At 38.9% G+C, this 23927-nt stretch overlaps 2 protein-coding genes across 3 annotated transcripts in view; one reads left to right on the top strand and one right to left on the bottom strand.

Moving 5' to 3' along the window:
• pls1 (plastin 1 (I isoform)) overlaps positions 1-15036 on the bottom strand; it is a 28171-nt gene extending 13135 nt beyond the window's left edge. Inside the window, exons 1-6 of one of the 2 annotated variants that reach the window (XM_079379881.1) lie at positions 13440-15036; positions 7448-7555; positions 5435-5595; positions 5192-5321; positions 4652-4784; positions 4447-4528 (exon numbers count right to left, since the gene is read on the bottom strand). In XM_079379881.1, the coding sequence (XP_079236007.1) occupies positions 4447-4528; positions 4652-4784; positions 5192-5321; positions 5435-5595; positions 7448-7555; positions 13440-13509 (684 nt within the window). In that variant the 5' untranslated portion in view covers positions 13510-15036. Of the gene's footprint in view, positions 1-4446; positions 4529-4651; positions 4785-5191; positions 5322-5434; positions 5596-7447; positions 7556-8615; positions 8687-13439 lie in introns of those variants that run through there. The other variant, XM_079379882.1, reaches the window with a different exon arrangement.
• chst2a (carbohydrate (N-acetylglucosamine-6-O) sulfotransferase 2a) lies at positions 15013-17003 on the top strand. Its single transcript, XM_079379883.1, has one exon. It carries the CDS (start codon positions 15044-15046, stop codon positions 16436-16438), a length of 1395 nt encoding a protein of 464 aa, XP_079236009.1. The 5' UTR covers positions 15013-15043; the 3' UTR covers positions 16439-17003.
• The last annotated feature ends 6924 nt before the right edge of the window (positions 17004-23927 follow it).

Genomic DNA, 23927 nt, shown 5'->3' with positions numbered 1-23927 from the left:
CATTGTATTTATACAATGATGCATTAAAACGATAAATAAAATATTATCATGTAGTGATGTGGATGCTTATGATAGCATATATCTATATAGCTATAGCAATATAATGATATCTATATAGCTATCATGCTTAGTGTTAACGGGTCTTAAAGATAATTTAATAGGACACAACAATAACAAAAAGATAGATAAAGCACATTGAGGTTATCTTAAAAAACTAGTTAAGAACATGTCTAGGTTATATTTCACCCAGAAATAAAATAATAAATGTATTAAATATATTTCAATATTTTAAATAAAGAAAAAAAATATGTACAGAAAAGAAGCAAAAGTAGTAAATCATCTTTTTAGTCTTGTTAAAAATTCTCATTATTGTAATGTAAAAATATCATTCTTTTTACTGTAATGCAGGAAACAAATATATATTTAAATTGTATTTATACAATGATACATTAAAACATTAAGTATATATAAATGTAAGTGTTGTGCAGCATTTAACTTTTGTTGATTAATTACTGTTTAATAACAATGATTAATTCTGATTAATGAGAATTAAAATTGCATTGTGGCATTCATTTTCTAATGAAAAAAACTGTTCTTTACACATTTTGATATGTAATATTTTGCAATATATATATATATATAGTTTTTTTTTGTTTTTGTTTTTTAATTTGGGATAAAATATGAACTGGACAAGTTTGTGTGTGTTTAGTTCAGGTATACCATACAGTATTGGGACAAAATGTCCCCACAAAGAAGGCAATATCCAAAATTCTTGTCCTTGTGGGGACATTTTTTGGTCCCCATTGTTGTCATGAGTCCTACAGTTCTTCCTTTCACCACCAGAGGTTACCATCTCCCATCCTCCCGGACTCCACTCCCCTAACTGCACACACCTGCCGCATATCATTCACCTGACACTCATTATTACACCCTCAGCTGTTCCCCATTGCCACAGACTATATAGTCTTCTTTCTCTCACCACTCTGCCTGGTTGTATTATTGGTATTATTGTAGTGTTTGCTCTGGTCTGGGATACATGCACTGTGTTGCTGTCTCGTATCCCATTCCTTCACTGCTTTGTTTTTTGCCGTGTTGGCTTTTATATAAATACCCTTACCTGCACTTGGACCCAGGCTCTGTTTTTTCCACGGCTCTCCCGAAGCGGTTCCGTGACAGAATACAACCAGCAATCATGCGTCCAGCAGGGAGGTTGCTCAACATCCGCCAGGGAGACCAGAGCATTGAGGAGTATGCCAGGAACTTCATTGGAGTGGCTCGTCGGTCGGCTATGGAGAAGATCTGCCTCATGGTCTTTTTCTACGGAGGCCTGGCCGAGCCCTTCAAATCCCGGATGCCATACTGGACCCCCGAGGAGTCGCTGGAGGACTACATCAACCTGGCTCTGCAGGTGAGCGGCTCGGCCTTCAGGGTGGAGTTAGCTGCGGAGCCCGTTCACAGTTCTCCCGATGCGGCGATCCAAGGGCGTCAGAAGGCTTGTCGGCCGCACCCAGTACCTCGCGCCCACTTCCGGAGCGTCCTAGGCTGATACGCAGCATGCAGGAACCCCCGCTGATGTCGGTGCAAGTGGCGTGGTTTGCTTGCGGTCCTCCCGAGGCAGCGGAGCTCGCTTCAGGCCTTCCCGAAGCGGCGGAGTCCGCTGATGTTCCCTCCGAAGCCACGGAGCTCGTTTCAGGCCTTCCCAAACCGGCGGAGCCTGCTGATTTTCCCTCCGAGGCAGCGGAGCTCACTTCAGGCCTTCCCGAAGCGGCGGAGCCTGCTGATGTTCCCTCCGAGGCAGCGGAGCTCGCTTCAGGCCTTCCCGAAGCGGCGGAGCCCGCTGATGTTCCCTCCGAGGCAGCGGAGCTCGCTTCAGGCATTTGCAAAGCGGCGGAGTCTGCTCATGTTGCCTACGAGGCCACGGAGATCGTTTCAGGCCTTCCCGAAGGAGCGGAGCCCGCTGATGTTCCCTCCGAGGCTGCGGAGCTCGCTTCAGGCCTTCCCGAGGCGGCGGAGCTCACTTTAGGCTTTCCCGAAGCGGTGGTGCCTGCTCACAGATCTCCCGAAGCGACAGTGTCCGCGCACAGTTCCCCTGAAGCAGCGGTATCCGCTCACAAAGCTCCCGAGACGGAGATGCCCACTCACGATCCTCCCGAGGCAGCGGTATCCGCTCACAAAGCTCCCGAGACGGGGATGCCCGCTCATGAGCCTTCCGAGGCGGTGGTTCCCGCTCACAGATCTCCCGAAGCGGCAGTGTCTGCACACAGTTCCCTTGAGGCAGCAGTATCCGCTCACAAAGCTCCCGAGACGGGGATGCCCGCACACGATCCTCCCGAGACAACGGTGTTCTTCCGCTACACGGGCCTGGAGACAGACTTTTGGGTTTTTGGTGGAACGTCCAAGCCGTTCCTTAGAGGAGGGGTCCTGTCATGAGTCCGGGTCCTGCAGTTCTTCCTTTCACCACCAGAGGTCACCATCTCCCATCCTCCCGGACTCCACTCCCCTAATTGCACACACCTGCCCCATATCATTCACCTGACACGCAGTATTACACCCTCAGCTATTCCCCATTGCCACAGACTATATAGTCTCCTTTCTCTCACCACTCTGCCTGGTTGTATTAATGGTATTATTGTAGTGTTTGCTCTGGTCTGGGATACATGCACTGTGTTGCCGTCTCCTATCCCATTCCTTTACTGCTTTGTTTTTTGCCGTGTTGGCTTTTTTGTTTATATTAAATACCCTTACCTGCACTTGGACCCAGGATCTGTTTTTTCCACGGCTCTCCCGAAGCGGTTCCGTGACAATTGTTATGTGCATGTTCTGTTTTTTTTCTCGGAGTGTCTATTTACACTAAGTGCAAATAGCCCATCTTGTTGGCAAAGGCTATTTACACTAACTTAGTGTATTACATGCGTTAGTCAACATTAAGAAAAGAAGCTAGATCAACATCAGTTTCAGTGGCGTAGATGGTAAGGCGCATGCTTTTTGACGCGAGCGACCCGAGTTCGAGCCCACCTTTTGCCAAACATTTTTTTCTCCCTTTTCAAATCTCATATCGCACCAGAAAGGCATTTATTTTCAATAAAAATGAAGGAAATAATCAAAAAGGTGAAAATAAAGTATCGGGTAGGTGTAGGGAGGGCTTTATTGTCCCAATAAGGTGGCATCCATTTAATAAATTTGAATTAAAATTATAATTTACACTCAGTATGTTATTATTGTGTACTGTTTTATAATGTACTACAATACTGAGGTGCAGATAATTGCCACTATTTGCAATAAGTAGTATAAATAGCACAAAATCTTGCTATTTTAACATAGTGTAAATAGAATCTATAGCTATTTGCACTTAGTGTAAATAGCATATCGTTAAAAAATACTGGTATTTACACTGTGTAAATAGCATCTATTGCTATTTGCACTTAGTGTAAATAGAATCCATCGCTATTTGCACTTAGTGTAAATAGCATCTGCCACTAAAAATTATGCTATTTGCACTTGGTGTAAATAGCATCTAATTGCTATTTACACTGAGTGTAAATAGCATCTATTGCCATTTGCACTTAGTGTAAATAGAACCCATCGCTATTTGCACTTGGTGTAAATAGCATCTGTCACTAAAAAAATATGCTATTTGCACTTGGTGTAAATAGCATCTAATTGCTATTTACACTGAGTTTAAATAGCATCTATTGCTATTTGCACTTAGTGCAAATAGCCGCTGCCAAAAAAATATGCTATTTGCACTTGGTGTAAATAGCATCTAATTGCTATTTACACCGAGTGTAAATAGCATCTATTGCTATTTGCACTTAGTGTAAATAGCGTCTATCGCTATTTACACTTAGTGTAAATAGCCGCTGCCTTTTTTTTTTAGTTTGCTCTCAGTTATCCTCTTCCCCTGTGACCTAGTTTTCGTTAGCCTCCTAATTATCATTCTGTTACAGAATGACACACACACTTTTTTTTCTTTGATAATCTAAATGCAAAAAAATTCCAGCACTGTAAAAAAAATAAAATAAATACAATGTTGCGCAAACTTAAAGTTTAAGGCAACCAGCTTCAGCAGATGTCTGAGTTTTCCCAACTTGATTTTTTAAGTTTATACAACAAAAAGTTGAGAACTCAAAAATCACCTAAAAAATAAGTTGCAAAAAACTCAAAAATCTGCTGAAGCTGGTTGCCTTAAACTTTTAAGTTTTTTTTTTTTTTTACAGTGTGTGAGGGGTAGGTTTCGGGGTGAGGGTAAAATAATAGAAAATACAGCTTAAACAGTAGAAAAATTATTATATCTATGGAATGTCCCCATAAAACATGCATGAAACCCCAACATGTGTGTGTGTGTGTGTGTATGAGAGTGAGAGAGATTGACCCATTAAGTGAGATTTTCAAACATGTACTTTTTGATTTAACTATTTGTTGGGTTTCAATAGTGAGAGCGCTTACAGTCATTGTAAATGGAGTGCATTTCTTCGTGTTGATGACCCGCTCATCAATGGTGTCTGACTGTGAGAGGTTGATCATTTTGCTGTAAAGAGACAGCAAGATGTTGTTAAACATGAACTCTTATTTATCAGTAACTGTGATGAATAATTAATACCTCTGTGCATTTAACAGCATAAGAAACATTACACAGTGCATCTTATATTACCACAGCAATATTCCATCTTTCACGGATTTGAATAAGCTGTCAGTCCCCGGGTCCATCGGGATCAGATGCTTGCAGTCAGGATCATCTGCCAAGGCCTTATTGATCCAGTTCACAAAGGCCACTTTTTCTTCATCTGAGAATGGTAAAAAAAAAAAAAAGCATGACATTTGGTCCACATGTGTCAGGGGTCATTCATTGACAAATTCCATTTCAAATGGTTCAGATTTAGACTTTATCTGAAGCAGTGCTCAAGTATAGCAGAAACTGCTCATAGGCTATTTTTATGCATGTCCAAGTGAAACAGGATATTCTATATGAAAATATGTTGAGCTGGACTTGATTTTATCTAGCGGGAGTTCATTGGATGGTGAAATTGGGGCATTATATAGCAGAATGGAGGTGGGCAAAAATGAGGCGAAGATGGTTATTTTGATGAATGAAGACGAGTTTCTTTATAACAACCAGAAACGTGCAATGAGAACATAACTAAAGCACATTATTGTTTCATATTGACTTCGTAGAGGATGTAAACGCCACCACCTGAGTAAGAATGCTGAGTTCCTTCACTTGAGATCTTTGATGTTCCTCCAAACGAACGAATCCCATCCCGCCTGGAGATGCACTTGCGGAAAGTTTCTCTCACCTCTTTGCTTCTCATCTCTTGGTATATCTAAAGAATTAAGCGAGATCTCAGCTTTCAAAGTGCGTGACACTATCAGATCAGGCACTTTGACCAGCTCACCAACAATTTAAGATAAGACAAAAACTCATAGTCAGGCTTACCGCAACAAACTCTTCAAAACTGATCTTCTCGTCTTTGTTGGTGTCACCTGCCATGAACTTCTCCACAATCTCCCGTATCTTGTATCCCGGAATGTGAAAGCTGGCCTCTCGAAAGAGCTCTTGAAGTTCAAAATCGCTTACATAGCCACTGTTATCAATATCTGCAATGAATGAGCAACAGTTTGCAATGACAGTCGTCCATTCTAGCAGCAAACGTTTGACACAATATTTCAGCATTTCATAAAAACAATAAATTACATGTGTAGAATTGCGTGAGACAATGCTCAGCCGTAAAAACAGACATTTATGTAGTCAGTTATTGCGGTTTTGGTAATGTTTGACAAGCACCAAGTAAGATGATTCAAACATGTTCCAATGCACAGTTGGACAGCAACAATGGGAATTATGTAAGGCTGCTATTCATTGACTATAGCTCAGCTTTCAACACTATAGTCCCCATCAAGCTGGCATCTAAACTCACAGACCTCGGCCTGAACTCCTCACTCTGTGACTGGATTCAAGACTTCCTCATCGGCAGACCTCAAGTGGTGAAAGTTGGCCAGTTCACCTCAAACTCCATCACTCTGAACATAGGAGCCCCACAGGGCTGTGTCCTGAGTCCCCTGCTCTACTCTCTCTACACGCATGACTGCGTGTCCTCTCACAGCTCCACATCTATTGTCAAATTCGCTGATGATACTGTGGTTCTGGGCCTCATCTCCAACAACGATGAGACCGCATACTTGGATGAGGTAGAGAGACTCACATCATGGTGCCAGGACAACTGTCTCTCTCTGAATGTGAGCAAAACTAAAGAGCTGATCATGGACTTTAGGAAGAGACAGCAGCAGCCCTACTCTCCTCTCAGGATCAGTGGGACCCCTGTGGAGAGGGTGAGTAGCTTCAAGTACCTCGGCGTAAACATCTCCGAGAACCTGACTTGGACTACACACATCCAATCACAGGTTAAGAAAGCCAGGCAAAGACTGTACCATCTGCGACAGCTGAGGAAATTCAGGGTCTCACCAGCAATCCTGAAAACTTTCTATTCAGGGACCATAGAAAGTGTATTGACTCAGTGCAGTGTGGTATGGAAACAGCTCCAATCAGGACTGCAAAGCACTACAGAGAGTTGTGCGCTTAGCTGAGCGCATCTCAGGGTCTGCTCTCCCCTCTCTGCAGGACATCTACCTCAAACGCTGCAAAAACAGAGCTGTTAAAATCTTCAAGGACCCAAATCACCCTGGTAACCATCTATTCACTTTGCTTCCATCTAGTAAGCGCTTCCGTAGCCTGATGGCAAAAACTGAGAGACTTAGGAGGAGCTTCTTCCCCCAGGCCATCAGGCTCCTAAACTCTAACTCTGTGTCATAACATCACTTGACTCCATGTAAATATCACCATATCAATAAGCTATTCATAATTTTTCTCCATGTAAATATCATATATCAATAAGCTATTCATAATTTTTCTCTACCTCATATTGCTGCTATTCAAATACCCTGTACAACTTTTTGCACATTATTTTTGCACATTCCTCTTATTACTATTTGTCAACAACATACTGACCTGCACATTTATATTTTTTATCTTATCTTATCTTATTTTATTCTTTTATTTTATTTTATGTTTTGTACTTCTCCTTCTTAATATTTGTATTCTATATAATTGCACTGTCCTTGGAGCGGACCTGACCTACATTTACATTTATTCATTTAGCTGACGCTTTTATCCAAAGCGACTTACAATTGCTATATATGTCAGAGGTCGCACGCCTCTGGAGCAACTAGGGGTTAAGTGTCTTGCTCAGGGACACATTGGTGTCTCACAGTGGATTCGAACCCGGGTCTCTCACACCAAAGGCATGTGTCTTATCCACTGCGCCATCACCACCCCATCCTACATTTCACTGCTGGTTATACTCTGTATAATTGTGTATGTGACAAATAAAAACTCTTGAATCTTGAACAGTTCACTAAAACTACAATGAGATTTAGACAGAATTTAACTGACCAATTTTATTGAAAGCCTCTCTCAGGTCCTCCAGATCTTCTCGGGAGATCTGTGTCACTTTGCTCTCCATGCTGTTGTCCCTGCAGCAGTTCTCACCATGCAAAAGACCTGCCAAAAAAGTCCACACAGAGAGTTTGTGTGCTATACACCCTGTTTGTCCACAGCTGTATCTCTTTGATAAGCAAATCCATGGTGGACACAATTGGTAAAAACACTCCATGAAATACAGTTACAGACGAACAGTTGATGCAGGCTTCCATCCAAAAGTGTGGGGGCAAGAAGTTTCTTATGCTCACAAAATTATTGCAAATACAATAAAAACTGAAATATTGTGAAATATTATTATAATTTAAAATAACTGTTTTCTATTTTAACATATTTTGAAATGTAATTTATGCCTGCGACACAAAGCTGAATTTTCAGCATCATTACTCCAGACTCCAATGTCACATGATCCTTCAGAAATCATTCTAATATGCTGATTTGCTGCTCAAGAAACATTTATTAATATTATCAGTTGAAAACAGTTGAGCTGATTAATACTTTGTGAAAACCAGGATTCTTTGTTGAATACAGTTCAGCATTTATTTGAAATAAGTAATGTTTTGTAACTTTTTTTATGTTCACTTTTAATCAGATTAACTAGGCTAAGTAGTAATAATAAAACATTCATATTTAAATAATCATAGATGAAAATTAAAAATGTTACTGACCCTAATTTTTTGAATGTTATAATGTATAATTTGTAAATGATATTTTCTTTTTTTTAATCAGCATTAAAAGTTTAGATTTTACCATATTTAATCACCATTTGCCTTTACCTTAAAAAATGAATTTTTAAAGGCACTGTACAAATAATAGGAGACCATAAAAGCTGCATGACACAAAACAAGAGAATTAGCGAAATGCTACGAAGTCACACCACAGGACGTGTCAACATCCCAGCATTATTTCATGTCAGATCCCCAGATACAAGTCTTCAATCATCAATCACAGAAATATTAGTGAATAAACAGCATACTGCAAAAATGAAAGCTAATGAACACAAAAACATCAGCATATTTCGATGCGATAAGACAGTAAATTAAATCAAAGCTTCATGAATGCTGCCATTATATGAAAACGATACCTTTCTCCTAAACGTCTAAAGACTGAATTTGAGATTAACCTGGAAAAGATGCTAATATTCCAATCGAGACCTTGACAGCGTCGCCTGTCCTCTCCCACAGCGTATGTGGAGCTTGTGTGTTAGGTAAGGCAAGAGACCTTTGGCCCGTAATGTCTATTAAAGGCGATGGCTTCATACTGACACAGATCTGTTAACGTTTAACCAAACCCAACCGAACGCTGTGTCAGCTGAAGCTGTCATGACATTTGGTATTTGTACTTACTCTAGCTCTGACATGTGAGTACGGTACTTTATACCACGGCTCATTCACTTGACACTTGTCAATAACTTTGTGACCTAACAAAACGGCTTCAAATTTCACTGGTTTTGCTAAAAGCTCATATAACTAGCTTGGCGCTCACTGCATATTACTCACACGCAAACACACCCTTAAACCTGGAAGGCTTCTTAGATTTATGGGATAAGAGCTGTTTAATTGGTATATAACTAGAGTGACTAGATGCACGAACGAAGGTACAGGATACACACTCTATCTCATGATAGCCTGTAATCAGACCTTATCAGTTGACCTTATGATGGGAAGAAGGAATCACCCATAAAACAGAAGAATAAGGTTGAAAATAATATTCTACCACTTTAGTGTCGCTGTTGAACTCACTGGAGATGGAACAAGAAACCTCAGCTGACAGATGTTTGACAGCAGACCTTCATGTTTTAAGCATGACCCTAAACAATACTGCACTAGCACATGGTGCGATGAAAGAAACCAAAATAAAACCTCATTTCACGATTGAACCATTACAAAAATACACTACAAATAATTAAAATGTAGATAAAAAAGGCTACAAATATATATATGTATACACACAGGTGCATCTCAATAAATTAGAATGTTGTGAAAAAGTTCATTTTTTCTTGTAAGTTATTTCAAAAAGTGAAACTTTCATATATTTTAGATTCATTGCATGTAAATTAAAACATTTAAAAAGTTTTTTTTGTTTTAATTTTGATGATTAGAGCTTGCAGCTCATGAAAGTCAAAAATCAGAGCTCAAAATATTAGAATATTTATATTGGAGTTTCAATTAATTACCATCCCTACAGTATAAATTCCGGGTATCTCTTGTTCTTTGAAACCACAATAATGGAGAAGACTGCTGACTTGGCAATGATCCAGAAGACGAACATTGACACCCTCCACAAAGAGGGTAAGTCACAGAGGATCATTACTGAAAGGTGTGGCTGTTTAAAGAGTGCTGTATCAAAGCATATTAAATACAAAGTTGACTGGAAGGAAGAATTTGGGTAGGAAAAGGTGCACAAGCAACAGGGATGACTGCAAGCTTGAGAATACTGTCAAGTAAAGCACTTGTCAGATTCAAACACTTGGGAGAGCTTCACAAGGAGTGGACTGAAGCTGGAGTCAGTGTATCAAGAGTCGCCACACTCAGACGTCTTCAGGAAAAGGGCTACCAAGCCACTTCTGAACCAGAGACAACATCAGAAGCATCTTACCTGGGCTGTGGAGAAAAAGTACTGGACTGTTGCTCAGTGATCCAAAGTCCTCTCTTCAGATGAAAGTAAATTTTGCGTTTCATTTGGAAATCAGGGTCCCAGAGTCTGGAGGAAGAGTGGAGAGGCACAGAATCCATGTTGCTTGAAGGCCAGTGTGAAGTTTCCACAGTCAGTGATGATTTGGGCTGCCATGTCATCTGCTGGTGTTGGCCCACTGCTTTTTCTGAAGTCCACAGTAAATGCAGCCATCTACCAAGATATTTTAGAGCACTTCATGCTTCCTTCTGCTGACAAGGTTTATGGAGATCCAACCATCTTGCCTACCAATATTCAAGAAAATGCCACCAGATTCATTGGGAAGTGCTTCATATTGCATCAGGACAATGACCCAAAACACCCTGCCAGTTCAGTCAAGGAATTTATAAGGGCAAAGAGATGGAAAGTCTTAGATTGCCCAAGTCAATCTCCAGATTTAAATCCGATTGAACATGAATTTCACCAGCTGATGAGGAGAGTAAAGGCAGAAACTCCCCAAAACAAGCAACAATTGGAATTGGCTGCATTAAAGCCTGGGAAAAGTATTTCAAAGATGAGACCAAGAGTCTGGTGATGTCTATGGGTCCCAGACTCACTGCTGTGATTGTGCGCAAGGGATCTGCAACTAAATAATAGCTTTTAATCTTTTATATCTGCCTTATGTTCAACTGTCCCAATACTTATGCTCACATCAATGAGTGGGATGAACTCTAAAAGTGCTGTTCTTTTTATTTGGTAAAACATGTATGTGTTGAAACGGCTAATAATAAAACGTGACATTCTGTAGTTTTGCCTCATATTCATCTTTTAATCATATTTGCAAATGTCTTGACTCCACAGCCAACAGAGCAATTTTGTCTTTACTGTTCCAATACTTATGGAGGACACTGTATATATATATATATATATATATATATAATGTAAAATAAAATATGAAATAAAATAATAAAATAATAAAATTAAATGGTTGTCAAAGTGAAATCAAAGTGGTGCCAAACTCGTAATCTGTGATAATAAATTAATTGGACTTTGATCACTTTGAACTTTGAAAAAAAAAAAAAAAAAACTCATAAAAATGTATATCATTAGAATGAAAACATTCTTCAATGTAACATTATTACGTGTTTAATGACTTCATATGTAAACATAGATGATGTAAACGGCACAATAAATCATACACATTAGCCCAGAAAATAGGGAGAAAACTAATGTAATTTTAGAAAACAACAATCAAAAGAAACTTTCCAGGAGAAGAAGATTGTAATACATGCAAGCTGAGTCAGTGAAACAAACTCTTAAAGAAACACATATTATATAACTTACCACTTACAAAGCTCCTCACTTCCTGTTTTTTTAAGAGATCCAGGCAACAGTTCACAGGCACTAAAAGAGCTTTGAACAGTCCATAATAAAGAAGCGATGCAGATTCTACTCTCCCTAGTTAAAAGGGTCTTTTAAAAAATATTTTGGATGAATGAACGGATAGAGAAGCAGCAGTTTCAGGGCCCAAGAATGTTTCACTGATACCCAATACTGTGCTCCCTCCTTTAAGAGACTCATCAGCCTTTGGGTTGCCACTTGCATTATTGATTGCTCTGAGAAGAGGATCAGTTACCACATTTCCAAGGCCTTTGCTGCAGGCCGTAGGTTAAAAATGTCCCCAATAATTCCTCTAGTTTAATAAAATGTTACTTGAGTGGACAGAGAGGTTATGGAGGTTATGTTTGATCTATTACAAAGCCAATAATGCCTCTGTTGATACCAACAAAACATGAGCGAGTGAGCTAAAAAGTCCAACAGAACAAACTCCTCAAATGAGTGTTACAACCACTGCTTAAACTAGTTTTATTTTACATTTTATATTTTTGTTTAATAGAGCTGTTTCATTGTGAGACAAACTAAGAGTGTTTGGCCACTATAGTTATAAGAAAAAACATAGTAATGATAATAATAATAATAATAATAATAATAATATACTTCAAAAATAAAAATGTGTGTATGTACAGTACATACATATTTATTACTATTATTCTTATTATCTTATTGTTAATAATAATAATAATACTTACAGCAACAACAACAACAACAATAATAATACTAACAAATATGTATGTGCATATATACAGTGCTGCTTGAAAGTTTGTGAACCCCTTGCAGAATCTGTGAAAATGTGAGTAATTTTAACAAAATAAGAGAGATATTATTATTTTTTATTTACTACTGTCCTGAGTAAGATATTTTACATAAAATATGTTTTCATTTAGTCCACAGGACAAAAAAAATAGCTGAAATTATTAAAATAACCTCCTTCAAAAGTTTGGGAACCCTTGGTTATTAATACTGTGTGTGGTTACCTGGATGTCTTTTTTTTTTTTTTTTTTTGGTGACGGAGCCAAGGAGTGAAAACTTTTGAACAGGATGAAGATGTCCAAATTGTTCTTATTTTGTAGAAATATATATATATTTTTTCAATTTAGTACTGCCCTTCGGAAGCAACAGAAGCTACTTGCATGTTTCCCGGAAGACAAGTTATACAATTTACCTTGATCTTCAAATTCAAAAAGTTTTCACCCCCCGGCTCTTAATGCATCGTGTTTCCTTCTGGAGCATCGGTGAATGTTTCAACCTTTTTTAATAGTTGTGTTTGAGTCCCTCAATCGTCCTCAGTGTGAAAAGATTGATCTCAAAATCATACAGTCACTGCTGGAAAGGGTTCAAATATGCAAAAGATGCAGGAAAATGGAAGAATCTGCAAGACCTGGAGGATTTTTCTGAAGAACAGTGCTCAGTTTAACTGTTCAGAACAAACAAGGGACTCATGAACAACCATCACAAAACAAAAAGACAGTCGTGGATCATCCAGGTAACCACACACAGTATTAAGAACCAAGGGTTCCCAAACTTTTGAATGGGGTTAATTGAATAATTTCAGCTATTATTTTATCCTGCGGACTAAATGTAAACATCCTTTATGTAAAATATCTTACTCAGGACAGTACTAAAAAAAAAAAAAAAACATGCATTTTATATGATCTCTCTTATTTGGTTAAAATTACTCACATTTTCACAGATTCTGCAAGGGTTTCACAAACTTTCAAGCTGCGCTGTATATATTTTTATTTAGCATATTATTATTATTATTTACGGAGTAACATCCACATGTTTGTTTGTTTTTATATTGGGGGTGAATATAATCATATCAGATTACAGTTCTGTGATACATGTATGAAAAGGATTTGAAAATGGTCTTTAGGCACACAGAGTTCAGTAATAAAAAAATTAAAATTAAAAATTAAAACAGCCATGATCTCACCTGTAATTGTGCTATTTGGTCTCTTGGTCCAGAAAAATACCCTGTGGAGTCCTCTTGTGATTAGTGCCATGGTTTTCTTTTAATGCAGGTTTAGATGACTGAAAATACACAGAGGTATCTGGAAATCTCATGAAGATCACACACTGATCATGCTGAATGAATGGCCAACTACTGGTGAGGACAGCACCATGAGAGATGTGTTGAAGAGAATAACAGAGAAATAAAAAGAGGGAAACAAGCCTGCATCACCTAGTGTTCAACCCTTCTGTGCAACAATATTTCCACACACTGCCACCTCTTTTCTTTTCTTTTTGGAGTGGGTTGAAGCAATGACTTGCTTCACAATATGGCAGGACTCCAGCCTAATGCGCTGCTGCTACGGCCTGTCTACTGTATTAACCTAATCTCCCTTCACAAACACATGTGAGAGAGTGAATAATAGCACCTGTTCTATACCAACCTTATTTTATTCTTCTCAATTATTCCTTAATGTGTGGGAGTTTGAATGTAGTATGCACAAAGTGGAGGGAACAACGAGAGAAACAAACAGCAGGTGGCGCTAACTACCAAGAATTGTAGTTGTGTTTGTGTTTTTGTCGTGAATTAACAAATCACTTTGTCATTGTTCTTGAGTTATGTAACAAAATTCTGCTTCCAATGATTTCAATCCCAAAGATTCTGTTTTAATACTCGGTTTTCAACTTTTAGAAATGCAGGAAACCCCACCAAGACCAGCCCAGAGACCCTTAACAACTTTCCTTATTCTATACTCAGACTGATATATTAAAATTATATTATAACACAGACAAGTCTTAAAACATGTACAGAAATGAATAAGATAAGAAATATTTGATACTTCATCATTTAAAATTATAATAGGTCATGCATATAAAGTGATTGAAACCTCCAATTGTGTTACTTCATGTTATATAGTGCATCATGTTACTATGTAGGCATAACTGTCTGTGTGTGACCAGTGTGATTTGACGGAGGTCGAAACGAACCAATGGCGTCATTAGTAAAAACCAAGACGCTCTTCACTCCACCAATCAGCGCTTAGAGGAGGTGGGACTTTTGATTCTTTACTGCCGTGTAATTCGTGCAGTACAATTAGTTACAGCGTACGCCCGGACAACAGAGCAAAGGTTGGGTACCACTCTGACGGGAGATGGCTTTTCTTTTGATTCAGTGCTTTTAAAAGGAACTTTCTGATGACGGCTCTCCCTTTCTTTTGAGCGCAAATGATCGCGCGCACGATTATCGCCATTTTATACCAGCGCGTGCCCTGGACACAAAATGTTATCGGAATGAACCCCCCAGCCGCTTTCCATCGGTAAGCAAAACGAGATGTGCTTGACTTAGCTTTGTTTGCCGGCATCCGTTATCTGGCATCCGAATGAAAGCCTGTGCATTGCGGTGCGGTTTGTTTTCGTTTCGTCTTGTATTTTGGAGCGTCGGGCATCCCCTCCTCTCCCACGCTTCACCTAATCGATAATCGATTGCATGGACTTGGGGCAGATGTCACGCTTTCTTCTGTGCCATCATCGTTGCATGTGATGCACTGCAGCTCTATTTGGGACACCACTCGCTCTCCTGTGTCATAAATGAAAAACAAACCCTTCCTTCTAAAATTCACACCACCATGGGAGAAGAATTCTGGCTTTGGAAGGAAACACAAGTCTTGCACGAGAAACCACACCAAAATAATCGCCAACCCTGGAATTGTGATGAAAGTGCTACGGCGGAAAAAGATCATCATGTTGCTGGCTTATTTTCTGCTGGTGGCCTTGACCATGCTGAACCTGGCTAATTACAAATGGACCAAAGAGCCACAGCAATGCAACCAGCCAATGCAGGGAGTGAACTTACAAAGCAGATCAGACATCCGTTACCTTTACAAAGCCCCGCTGGTCAAGAAAAGGCAGCTGGTGTACGTGTTGACCACTTGGAGGTCCGGCTCGTCTTTTTTCGGGGAGCTTTTCAACCAAAACCCAGATGTGTTTTTCTTGTATGAGCCCATGTGGCACATTTGGCAGAAGCTGTACCCGGGGGATGCCGTATCCCTTCAAGGAGCGGCCAGGGACATGCTGAGCTCTCTTTACAGGTGCGACTTCTCCGTTTTTCAGCTGTACAACAGTCCAGGGGGCAAGAACATAACCACTCTCGGACTTTTTGGGGCCGCCATCAATAAGGTCATCTGCTCCTACCCCTTCTGTACATCTTACAGGAAGGATGTGGTGGGAATGGTGGATGAAAAGGTCTGTAGAAAGTGCCCTCCAAAGAGTCTTCAGATGCTGGAGGAGGAGTGTTTAAAGTACAACACTATCGTGATCAAGGGAGTTCGCATTTTGGACGTCAACGTTCTGGCCCCCCTAATGGAGGACCCTTCTTTGAATCTGAAAGTGATCCATTTGGTACGAGACCCCAGGGCGGTGGCCAACTCCAGGATTAAATCCCGACACGGACTCATACGGGAGAATTTGCAAGTCGTACGCAGCAGAGACCCCAAGCTTCGTCGTGTGCCATTCGTGGACCCCAACCACAAAATGAACAAAAAAGACGGGTCAGATTACCACTCCATTGGAGCCATGGAGGTGATCTGCGAACAGATGTCTAGAACTCTGAAAACCGCTCTTCACCCTCCCACCTGGTTCAAAGGCAAATACATGACAGTACGCTACGAGGACCTGGTGGTGAACCCCATTAAAACTGTTCGGAATGTTTACCGCTTCGCTAATCTTTCAGCCAATCACGACATCGAGATATTTGCTATGAACATGACAACAGGATCGAACGCCTCCACCAAACCGTTCATCGTGTCCTCCAGGAACGCCACGCTAGCGGCCAGCGCCTGGAGAACTGTGTTGAACTACCAGCAGATCAAACAGGTGGAGGAGTACTGTCAGCATGCCATGTCTCTGCTGGGATACGTGCGCATCCGCACAGCCGGGGAGGCTAAGGATTTGAGCAGACCATTATTGACAGTGCCCAAAATATGAACCACCACTGCCAAAGACATTTGATGTTTTGCATTTGTGCTGATAACAGCCTGATACTCATTCTGTAAGAACTCTTATTTATGTTCAATGCTTAATGGCTCAGTGGAATGTATCTGTTTGCATCATACTGTACGCATCCACTTATTGTATGTTGGGACCAGAATATTGTCTTTGCATCACCACATGTTTGACCAAATAAGAGAAAAAAAAAAAAAATACTTTGTGTCATTGATCATTAAAGCTACGCCAAGATATTTATTTAATCAAAACATTTAGATTTGGCATTCTCTGATTTCAGAACTGTATAAACTAACGGGACATCTATCTAAATAGCAATAGTTTCACTGTCCTGTGTGTCTAATTTAAATCAGCTGAGATGCGCTCTAGTTCCTGTAGACTTTATCTCTGGGCTAACATGTCCATAAACGGGTCATTCTTGTTATGCAGTACATTTTCATGTTCCCATCGTGTCTTATTTTAAGGGGTGAAATATTAAACAGTTTTTAAAGATGGAAATCATGCTAGTTTTCTTTTATCCCTGTATCACAATAAAGTGGGTGAATTTAACACGAAAACTGGCATTTATCAAAAGGACAGCTTAACCAAACATATACGTATTTCTTTCTTCTGAGCAACATAACAGAAGATATATTTTAAGAATGTGTTCAGTGCTGTTTTGAATTACTATTACTTTCACTTTATAGACAAAAACAGCTGAAACTTTAAAAAAAAAACCCTGTTTTTGTGTTCCACAGAAAAAAAATCACTTTAACTAACAAAAGCCAGTTGATGAATTTTGTGCTAGTATTCGGTTTGTACACTCAGCATTCCATTTTTTGTGATAAAATGACAGAAATCATGAACTGTAAGTTGACACCCTCATGTAAGCGAAGTCCCAGTCAGTCTCTCCGAGCTATGGCTAACTTTAGCTCTTCATTTCTTATCTGTTATGTAAGATCTAATTAAAATTTAGGTGCTTGAGCTCGACCTGATATTTCTAAGATTCTTCTACGCTCCTTAATAGAAATGCTTACAAGTTAGGGAGCTTCAAAGGCACTGCGTAACAGGAATGACCCAATCACTGCATTAACGTGGTTCATGTAAGAAGTTTTGAGAGCAAGTCGCTCTGAGCTGCATGCTTTCTTTCAGTTCCACTTTTAAGGCCATACAAGAAGTCTGGGTTTCCCTTTTTTTAATTTAGAATTGTCGTTATTATTACACGTAAGGTTAGGGAAGGAATAATAACTCTTTGCTGTGCCCTGATTTGAATGTGACCTGCAGAACTGCATTCTTAAAACATATCCAGCAGGTTTTAATTGAGCTCATTTCCCGGCATGCAAGTCTGGTTTAATCAAAGAGGAAATTAATTTGTGATTTACAGTATGTGATTCTCAGTGAACATCTTCACTTCTGGGTTTGGTAGGCATGTAGATATCCCAACATTTAAAAAAATACAGCCTCTCTTGTAACAAAAGAGCACGTCACTTTGACAGTATGCAAATATTTTAACATGCAATCAGCATTTCTTTCATATAAGTTCAACTTTGCTGGAAATTTGGACAGATTCACTGTAGATTGACAGCTGTGTTTATCATTTCCTGGTCTCACATTTGCATTGCAAGTTGTTATTTTAATCATAGGGCATATTGACACATTTTAATTGAAAATCTCGCTTTCTGAAAGTATCCCTATAGGTCACACTACATTTAATGTTCCATTCACTTCCATTCAAATGCAGAAGGGGAAGGCAAATGTCTAAAAGTTTTTCTTTCACTGTAAATTCAAATTTGCTTCAATACAGCAAAATTCAAAGGGACATGATTGCTGAAATGTAGTTAGCTAATAAATTTTAACATTTATGATTATTTACGGTTTCTAAATGATGACAAAATATTCTGTTGCAAGGCCTGAAGTAATTTTGCGTATTTAATAAAATTTAATTAAAATGTTATTTAGAACCTTCTCTGCATCACAGGAATAAATTAATTTTAAAATAACAGTGAAACAAAACAGTTAATTTAAATAATAATATTTCACAATATTAAAACTTGTATGTATTTTTGATCAAATAAATACAGACTTGGTGAGCATAAAAGACCTCTTTCAAAAAAAAAAAAAAAATGCTGTGTGTGTATGTGTCTGCACCAATAGCTGTTTTTACATTTTCTAGTATAAACTAGGTTGCCGTTACGCATCTATAGGGACGTGTGTACCAGTGCAAAAGCTATTTTAAGAGCCAAGCGTCTGTAATATCAGGGAAACAACGATGGCAGCTGCTCTGTTCCTAACATGTCATTGATGTAAACACTTTTGAAACTGTCAACTGTAGTAGACCACAAATCTTAGACAATCAGTCTGTCTCTCAGGGGTATCCAGTGGCTGAATCCTTGCTTCTGTGAAGTGAGCTGCAGCGTCTCTGGTGTTGCTATTGCAGCAGTGTGTGTGTGTGTGTGTGTGAGCGACTGAGCGATGGGAAACCATGAGAGAGCAGCTTCTGTTCTCCACAAATAGCAGCTGTGGGTGGGGAGGCCCCTGAGGGGTCGAGGCAGGGGGCTGGATGTGGAGTGGGTGTTGAATGGCTGGGCTTGAAGATCTGTTGGCGCTCAATGTGGGTCCCGGCAAGTGCCCTGGCCCTTCGCCATCTCTGTGCCCTTATGCTGCTGCTGTAAATGGAACATGAGATGACAGAGAAACCTGAAATGACTTCTGAGATGTCACTGATGGTGTTATGACTTCCTGATGACACTGTTACACTTCCAGTAATACAGGATGTTTAAGATCTGGGCTTTACTGTAAATATACCCTTCGAGTGAAATGCTTGGACACACATGACTGAAAAATTTCTCACAGTTTTAAAAACCTTTCAGACTCTTGGCTGGTTGTCAGAATACCAAAGTTTCAGTAGTCCATGACAACGAAATATGTGATTCTCTATACCACGGAAAAACCTAATATGTGACCCTGGACGACAAAACCAGTCTTAAGGGTCTTTTTTTTTTTTGTTTGTTTTTACATCATCAACCACATTAAGCTTTCCATTGATGTATGGTTTGTTAGGATAGGACAATATCTGGCCATGATACAACTATTTGACAATCTGGAATCTGAGGGTGCAAAAAAAATCAAAATATTGTGAAAATCGCCTTTAAAGTTTTGATATATTTATGGTAGGAAATGTACAAAATATCTTCATGTAACATGATATTTTCTTAATATCCTAATGATTTTTGGGACACAAGAAAAATCAATCATTTTGACCCATACAATGTATGTAGGTTATTGCTACAAATATACTCGTGCTGCTTAAGACTGGTTTTGTGGACCAGGACCACATATGCTCTTGAAAACACGCCTGAAAAGGTTCTAGGTTGTATCTTATTGAACATGAATATAATGGTATGTATACTTCAAGTTTCATAAGTATGGCTTTTTCAATCAAGAAAACAATCAGTAACTGAAGCAATAGAGCAAGTGATATCAACAGAAAAAACTGAAACTTAGGAATCAATTAAGTAACATTTTATACTTCAATGCCTAAATTATGACAATGTCATTATGTAATAAGACCAGCAATGACAAGGTAACCTGAAAGCTGGTCAAGGAAATATTTGCATATTAAATGCTTGTAGTATTACCACAATTTTCTAATGTAAATGCACTATAATATAAATAGATATATTATTCATTATGTTAATATCCCTCACAAATAATTGAATTTCAAATAAATGATGTTCTCTTTAGTAATAAAAATATTAAGCAGTGAATATTAAAATATTAAATGACTGTTTTTAACATTGATAATTTTTTTTTTTTGCTTTTGCTGTTTTATTATTATTATTATTATTAATAAAAATCGAATTAAATGCAGCTTTGGTGAGAATAAAAAACTACTTTCAAACTTTTGAACAGCACCGTATTTATATACTGTATACAAGTTTTAAAAACTTTTCTCATATTGTATTTGCTATTGGAAATATGCATCTTAATTTGCCCCTCAGTGTAAATAAGTACTGCTAAACAGATACGGATATTTGCATCTTTTCTCATAAATACAGTGAGGAGAAGAGGGAAGTCTTGTGAGATTCACATTCAGTAATCACTGCGTTTAGTTATTTGGAGTCCTCTAGTGACCCCGTTTTTATCCCTAATCATACGTATGACAGTAATGTTTTTTTTTTATAAGCAAAATATGCATCTTGTCTTTTTTTTTTTTGAGAAAGTGTATCCATTGACTGGCAGTGTATATACAGTATAAAAAAATTCAGAAATGTCAATGATTGTTTTGACAATGCTAGGTTTGTTACATAAGAATATAATGCTGACTTTAACAGCTTGAAGAGGCTGAGAAATAAAAATAGCAAGTCGAAACAAACAGTCCGCAATTAGGTGACAGAACTATAAACACACACACAAAGTCAAGCATGGGATAAACATGAGGTTTGTGAGTGGTATTTTGACTGACTGCTCTTGTGACCACAAATGTTTTTAACACTCCAAAATCAGTCAACTACTGCCACACTCATTGCTAAGGCCACAGAGACAGTACTCAGTGCAGTTGTCATGGTTACTTGGTCAGTGAAGCCCATCATGCAAATGGAGCAGATGGTGACCATGCAGACAAGGACAGATGAGAAGATGGAGTGTATTTAGATGGCCTGGGGGAATGAAAGGATCCAAAAGGAATCTTTCCCTAACAAAATCCCTGCTAATTCCCAATAAGCACTAATTATACCAATCCCCTTCATTTTTGCCCTCCCACTGCCTTTTTTTTTTAATTATGAAGAATGTTGTCCATATTTTTGGATTTCTTTTCCGAGCAGTTTAGCTATCGTTAGCAGCATTGGTTAGGTAAATGCATGATGAATCATCTAAGTGTTAATGCATTGGAGTTTTAGTGCCATACATGCATTAGAAGATCTCCTGTCGTATTTTAGTGAACACTGGAGAGCTTTAGTCTCATCTCAGATGCAAGCATGCATATGCATCGGCTCGTCTCTCCGCTGACCTCGGCGTGAAGTGTAATTAGCATACTGCCTGCTCTGAGTAAGCTAATTGCACTGCTTTGCTTCCACTTACAACCTATCTTGTGATTAAAAATTTATGAGAACCTATTTGTTTGAGGAACCTGTGATCCCTTAGATCCATGGGTTACGAAAGCACAAGGATTATTTATTTTATGTGGTTCTCATGCGGTATGTAGGGCTATACTAATATAAATATATACCCCTTATGCGCTAGAGAAAAAAATGCAAATCCATCTTTATAATTATGTCTTTGAACTTCAGTTTGTAGTACTATAGCATCACTGTTGAAGGGTAATTAGCCGGTGGATTTACTTTAACAAAAGTTATCATGAGCATTGTAATGTTTGAAGCAGATGTCATTAATGTCAGTAGAACAGGAAGATTTTTCATTTGTAAACAGTTGTAATCAGGGCCACAGTAAGGTACAAGACCTTTATCATGGACCCCCAGCTGAAATCACAATTGGGGCCAGTTTGAGCCTGGAACAAAAGGTCCGTTTGTCCCCCTTATTGGTGACCCTGTTTCTAATACGCCTGGAGCGAGGAGCAGTTTTATTGAAAATGCAGAGTTCTAGAGTGAGTTTTTTTTTCTTTGGGAGCAGGGTTTCTCTTAACAGCAACTGGGGAGCAGAAAATGAAAACTTGGAGTGATTAAAGAACTATTGTTAAAATTGTTGTTACTCCGCTTTAAAAATTATTGTTACTCCACTTTTCTTGCCGATCTGTTTCATTTTCAGTTCCAGTACTGTTCTTGTTTATTTAAAGGGAGAGTTCATTCAAAAGAGACAAGTGTGTCATTTTCTTAACCTCGTGTTTTTCCAAGCCTCCATTACTTTCTGTTCTCTGCTGGAACACAAAAGGAGATATTCTGAAGAGTGTTTCAACTGTCTTTCTCTATAACAGGAACTCTAAAACAATAACCGTCTGTGGGGTACAAAACAACATTGGATCCCTCTGGCTTTTATTGTATGGACACACACACAAAGGTGAAAGTATCTTCTTTTGTGTTCCACAGAAGAAAGTCAGTCATTCAAGTTTGGAACAACATTTGAGAAAATTATTTTTATATACTCAGTTGTTTTATATCCCTATGTTTGTTTAAAACAGTTTGTTATCTGTACACCATGTAATTAATCTTCCCACTTTAGTTTTTACATGATATACTTTAAATGTAATTTTTTTTTTTACGTGATACTTTCTGCTTTTTACGTGAACACTTGGCATATTCATACAGCTGAAGTGTGCACAGACACAGGTGGTCGACATGCATGCACTAGAACGTTTTATCTTTGTCTAGTGTCTGCACTATTTCTCTCCAGAAGTTATGTACAATAAAAATTATGTTGTATTAGAGCAGTGGTTTCAAACCTGTCCTACAAGCACTCCTGCCCTGCACATTTTTTATGTCTCCCTTATCAGACACACCTGATTCATCTCATCAGCTCGTTAGTAGAGACTGCAAGACCTGAATCAGGTGTGTTTGATAAGGGAGACATACAATATGTGCAGGGCAGGAGTGCTTGTAGGACAGGTTTGAAAACCACTGTATTGGAGTATCAGGTATCTCTTAATTCACCCACAAGCGTTCATCAACATTGGCGTCTATTGTTGTTGCTGACTCCTGGGGCCTATACCTTAAAACTAGGGCTGTTAACGCGTTAATCTAAAAATTTTAACACATTCATATTTTTTAACGCAAATTAATCGTTTGATAAGGTTTGACCCCAACTTTTTGCCGTCATCGCAGCGTGGAAGGAAATCATTGCCTGCGTCCCAATATGCACAATATTCCTCCTAAATTCTGTGTGATATTAGTAATTTTCAAAACTATTTAGGGCAGATAGGGCGTATAGATGCACATTGGGACGCAGGGATTGTGTGATTATGAGGTGCCGGGCTCGACAAACGTGAAGTGAATGCGGAGAGAGTGAGCGAGTGTGTCTGAGAGAGAGGTTTCCCCGCACAATTGGGCTATTTTGAAAATACAGTCTCGGGAAAAATTACAGAGCCGTGGGTTGCTTTTTGTTTGGGCGACTTTTATATTAATTCTGGCTTAGTCACTTAGTGCAAATAGCCCACCTTTTGGCAGAGACTGCGGTCAGACCAGCCTCCACTTTGAAAAACACGGTCATTCTAGCCGCCACGTTATTTTGTGGTGTGCGCACACTAGGCGTTGCGGTAATATAGAGTAAAAACTCAAATCAAAGGAAAAGCGATCTCTGACATTCATTTATTAAGCCAGTTTCTCTGTCAATAATGAATAAATAAATGAATTAATCAACGAATAAATAAATACATTTTAAATAATACAAATCTCATATATGATCAGTTTTGTCTTTGATTTTAGATGGCTCTAAAAAGGAAACTTCCTGTTTCCACAGAACAATTTCAATTCAGATTGACAGTCCACTGCCCCAGGGTGTCACTCAACCAGTTTCAAGACGATCTGATGTTACATTACATAAT

Source organism: Barbus barbus (genome assembly GCF_936440315.1).
Source record: "Barbus barbus genome assembly, chromosome: 26".
In the NCBI taxonomy this organism is placed as follows: domain Eukaryota; kingdom Metazoa; phylum Chordata; class Actinopteri; order Cypriniformes; family Cyprinidae; genus Barbus; species Barbus barbus.
The sequence above is the reverse complement of the archived record's forward strand: the minus strand, read 5'-3'. Positions and strand labels throughout refer to the sequence as shown.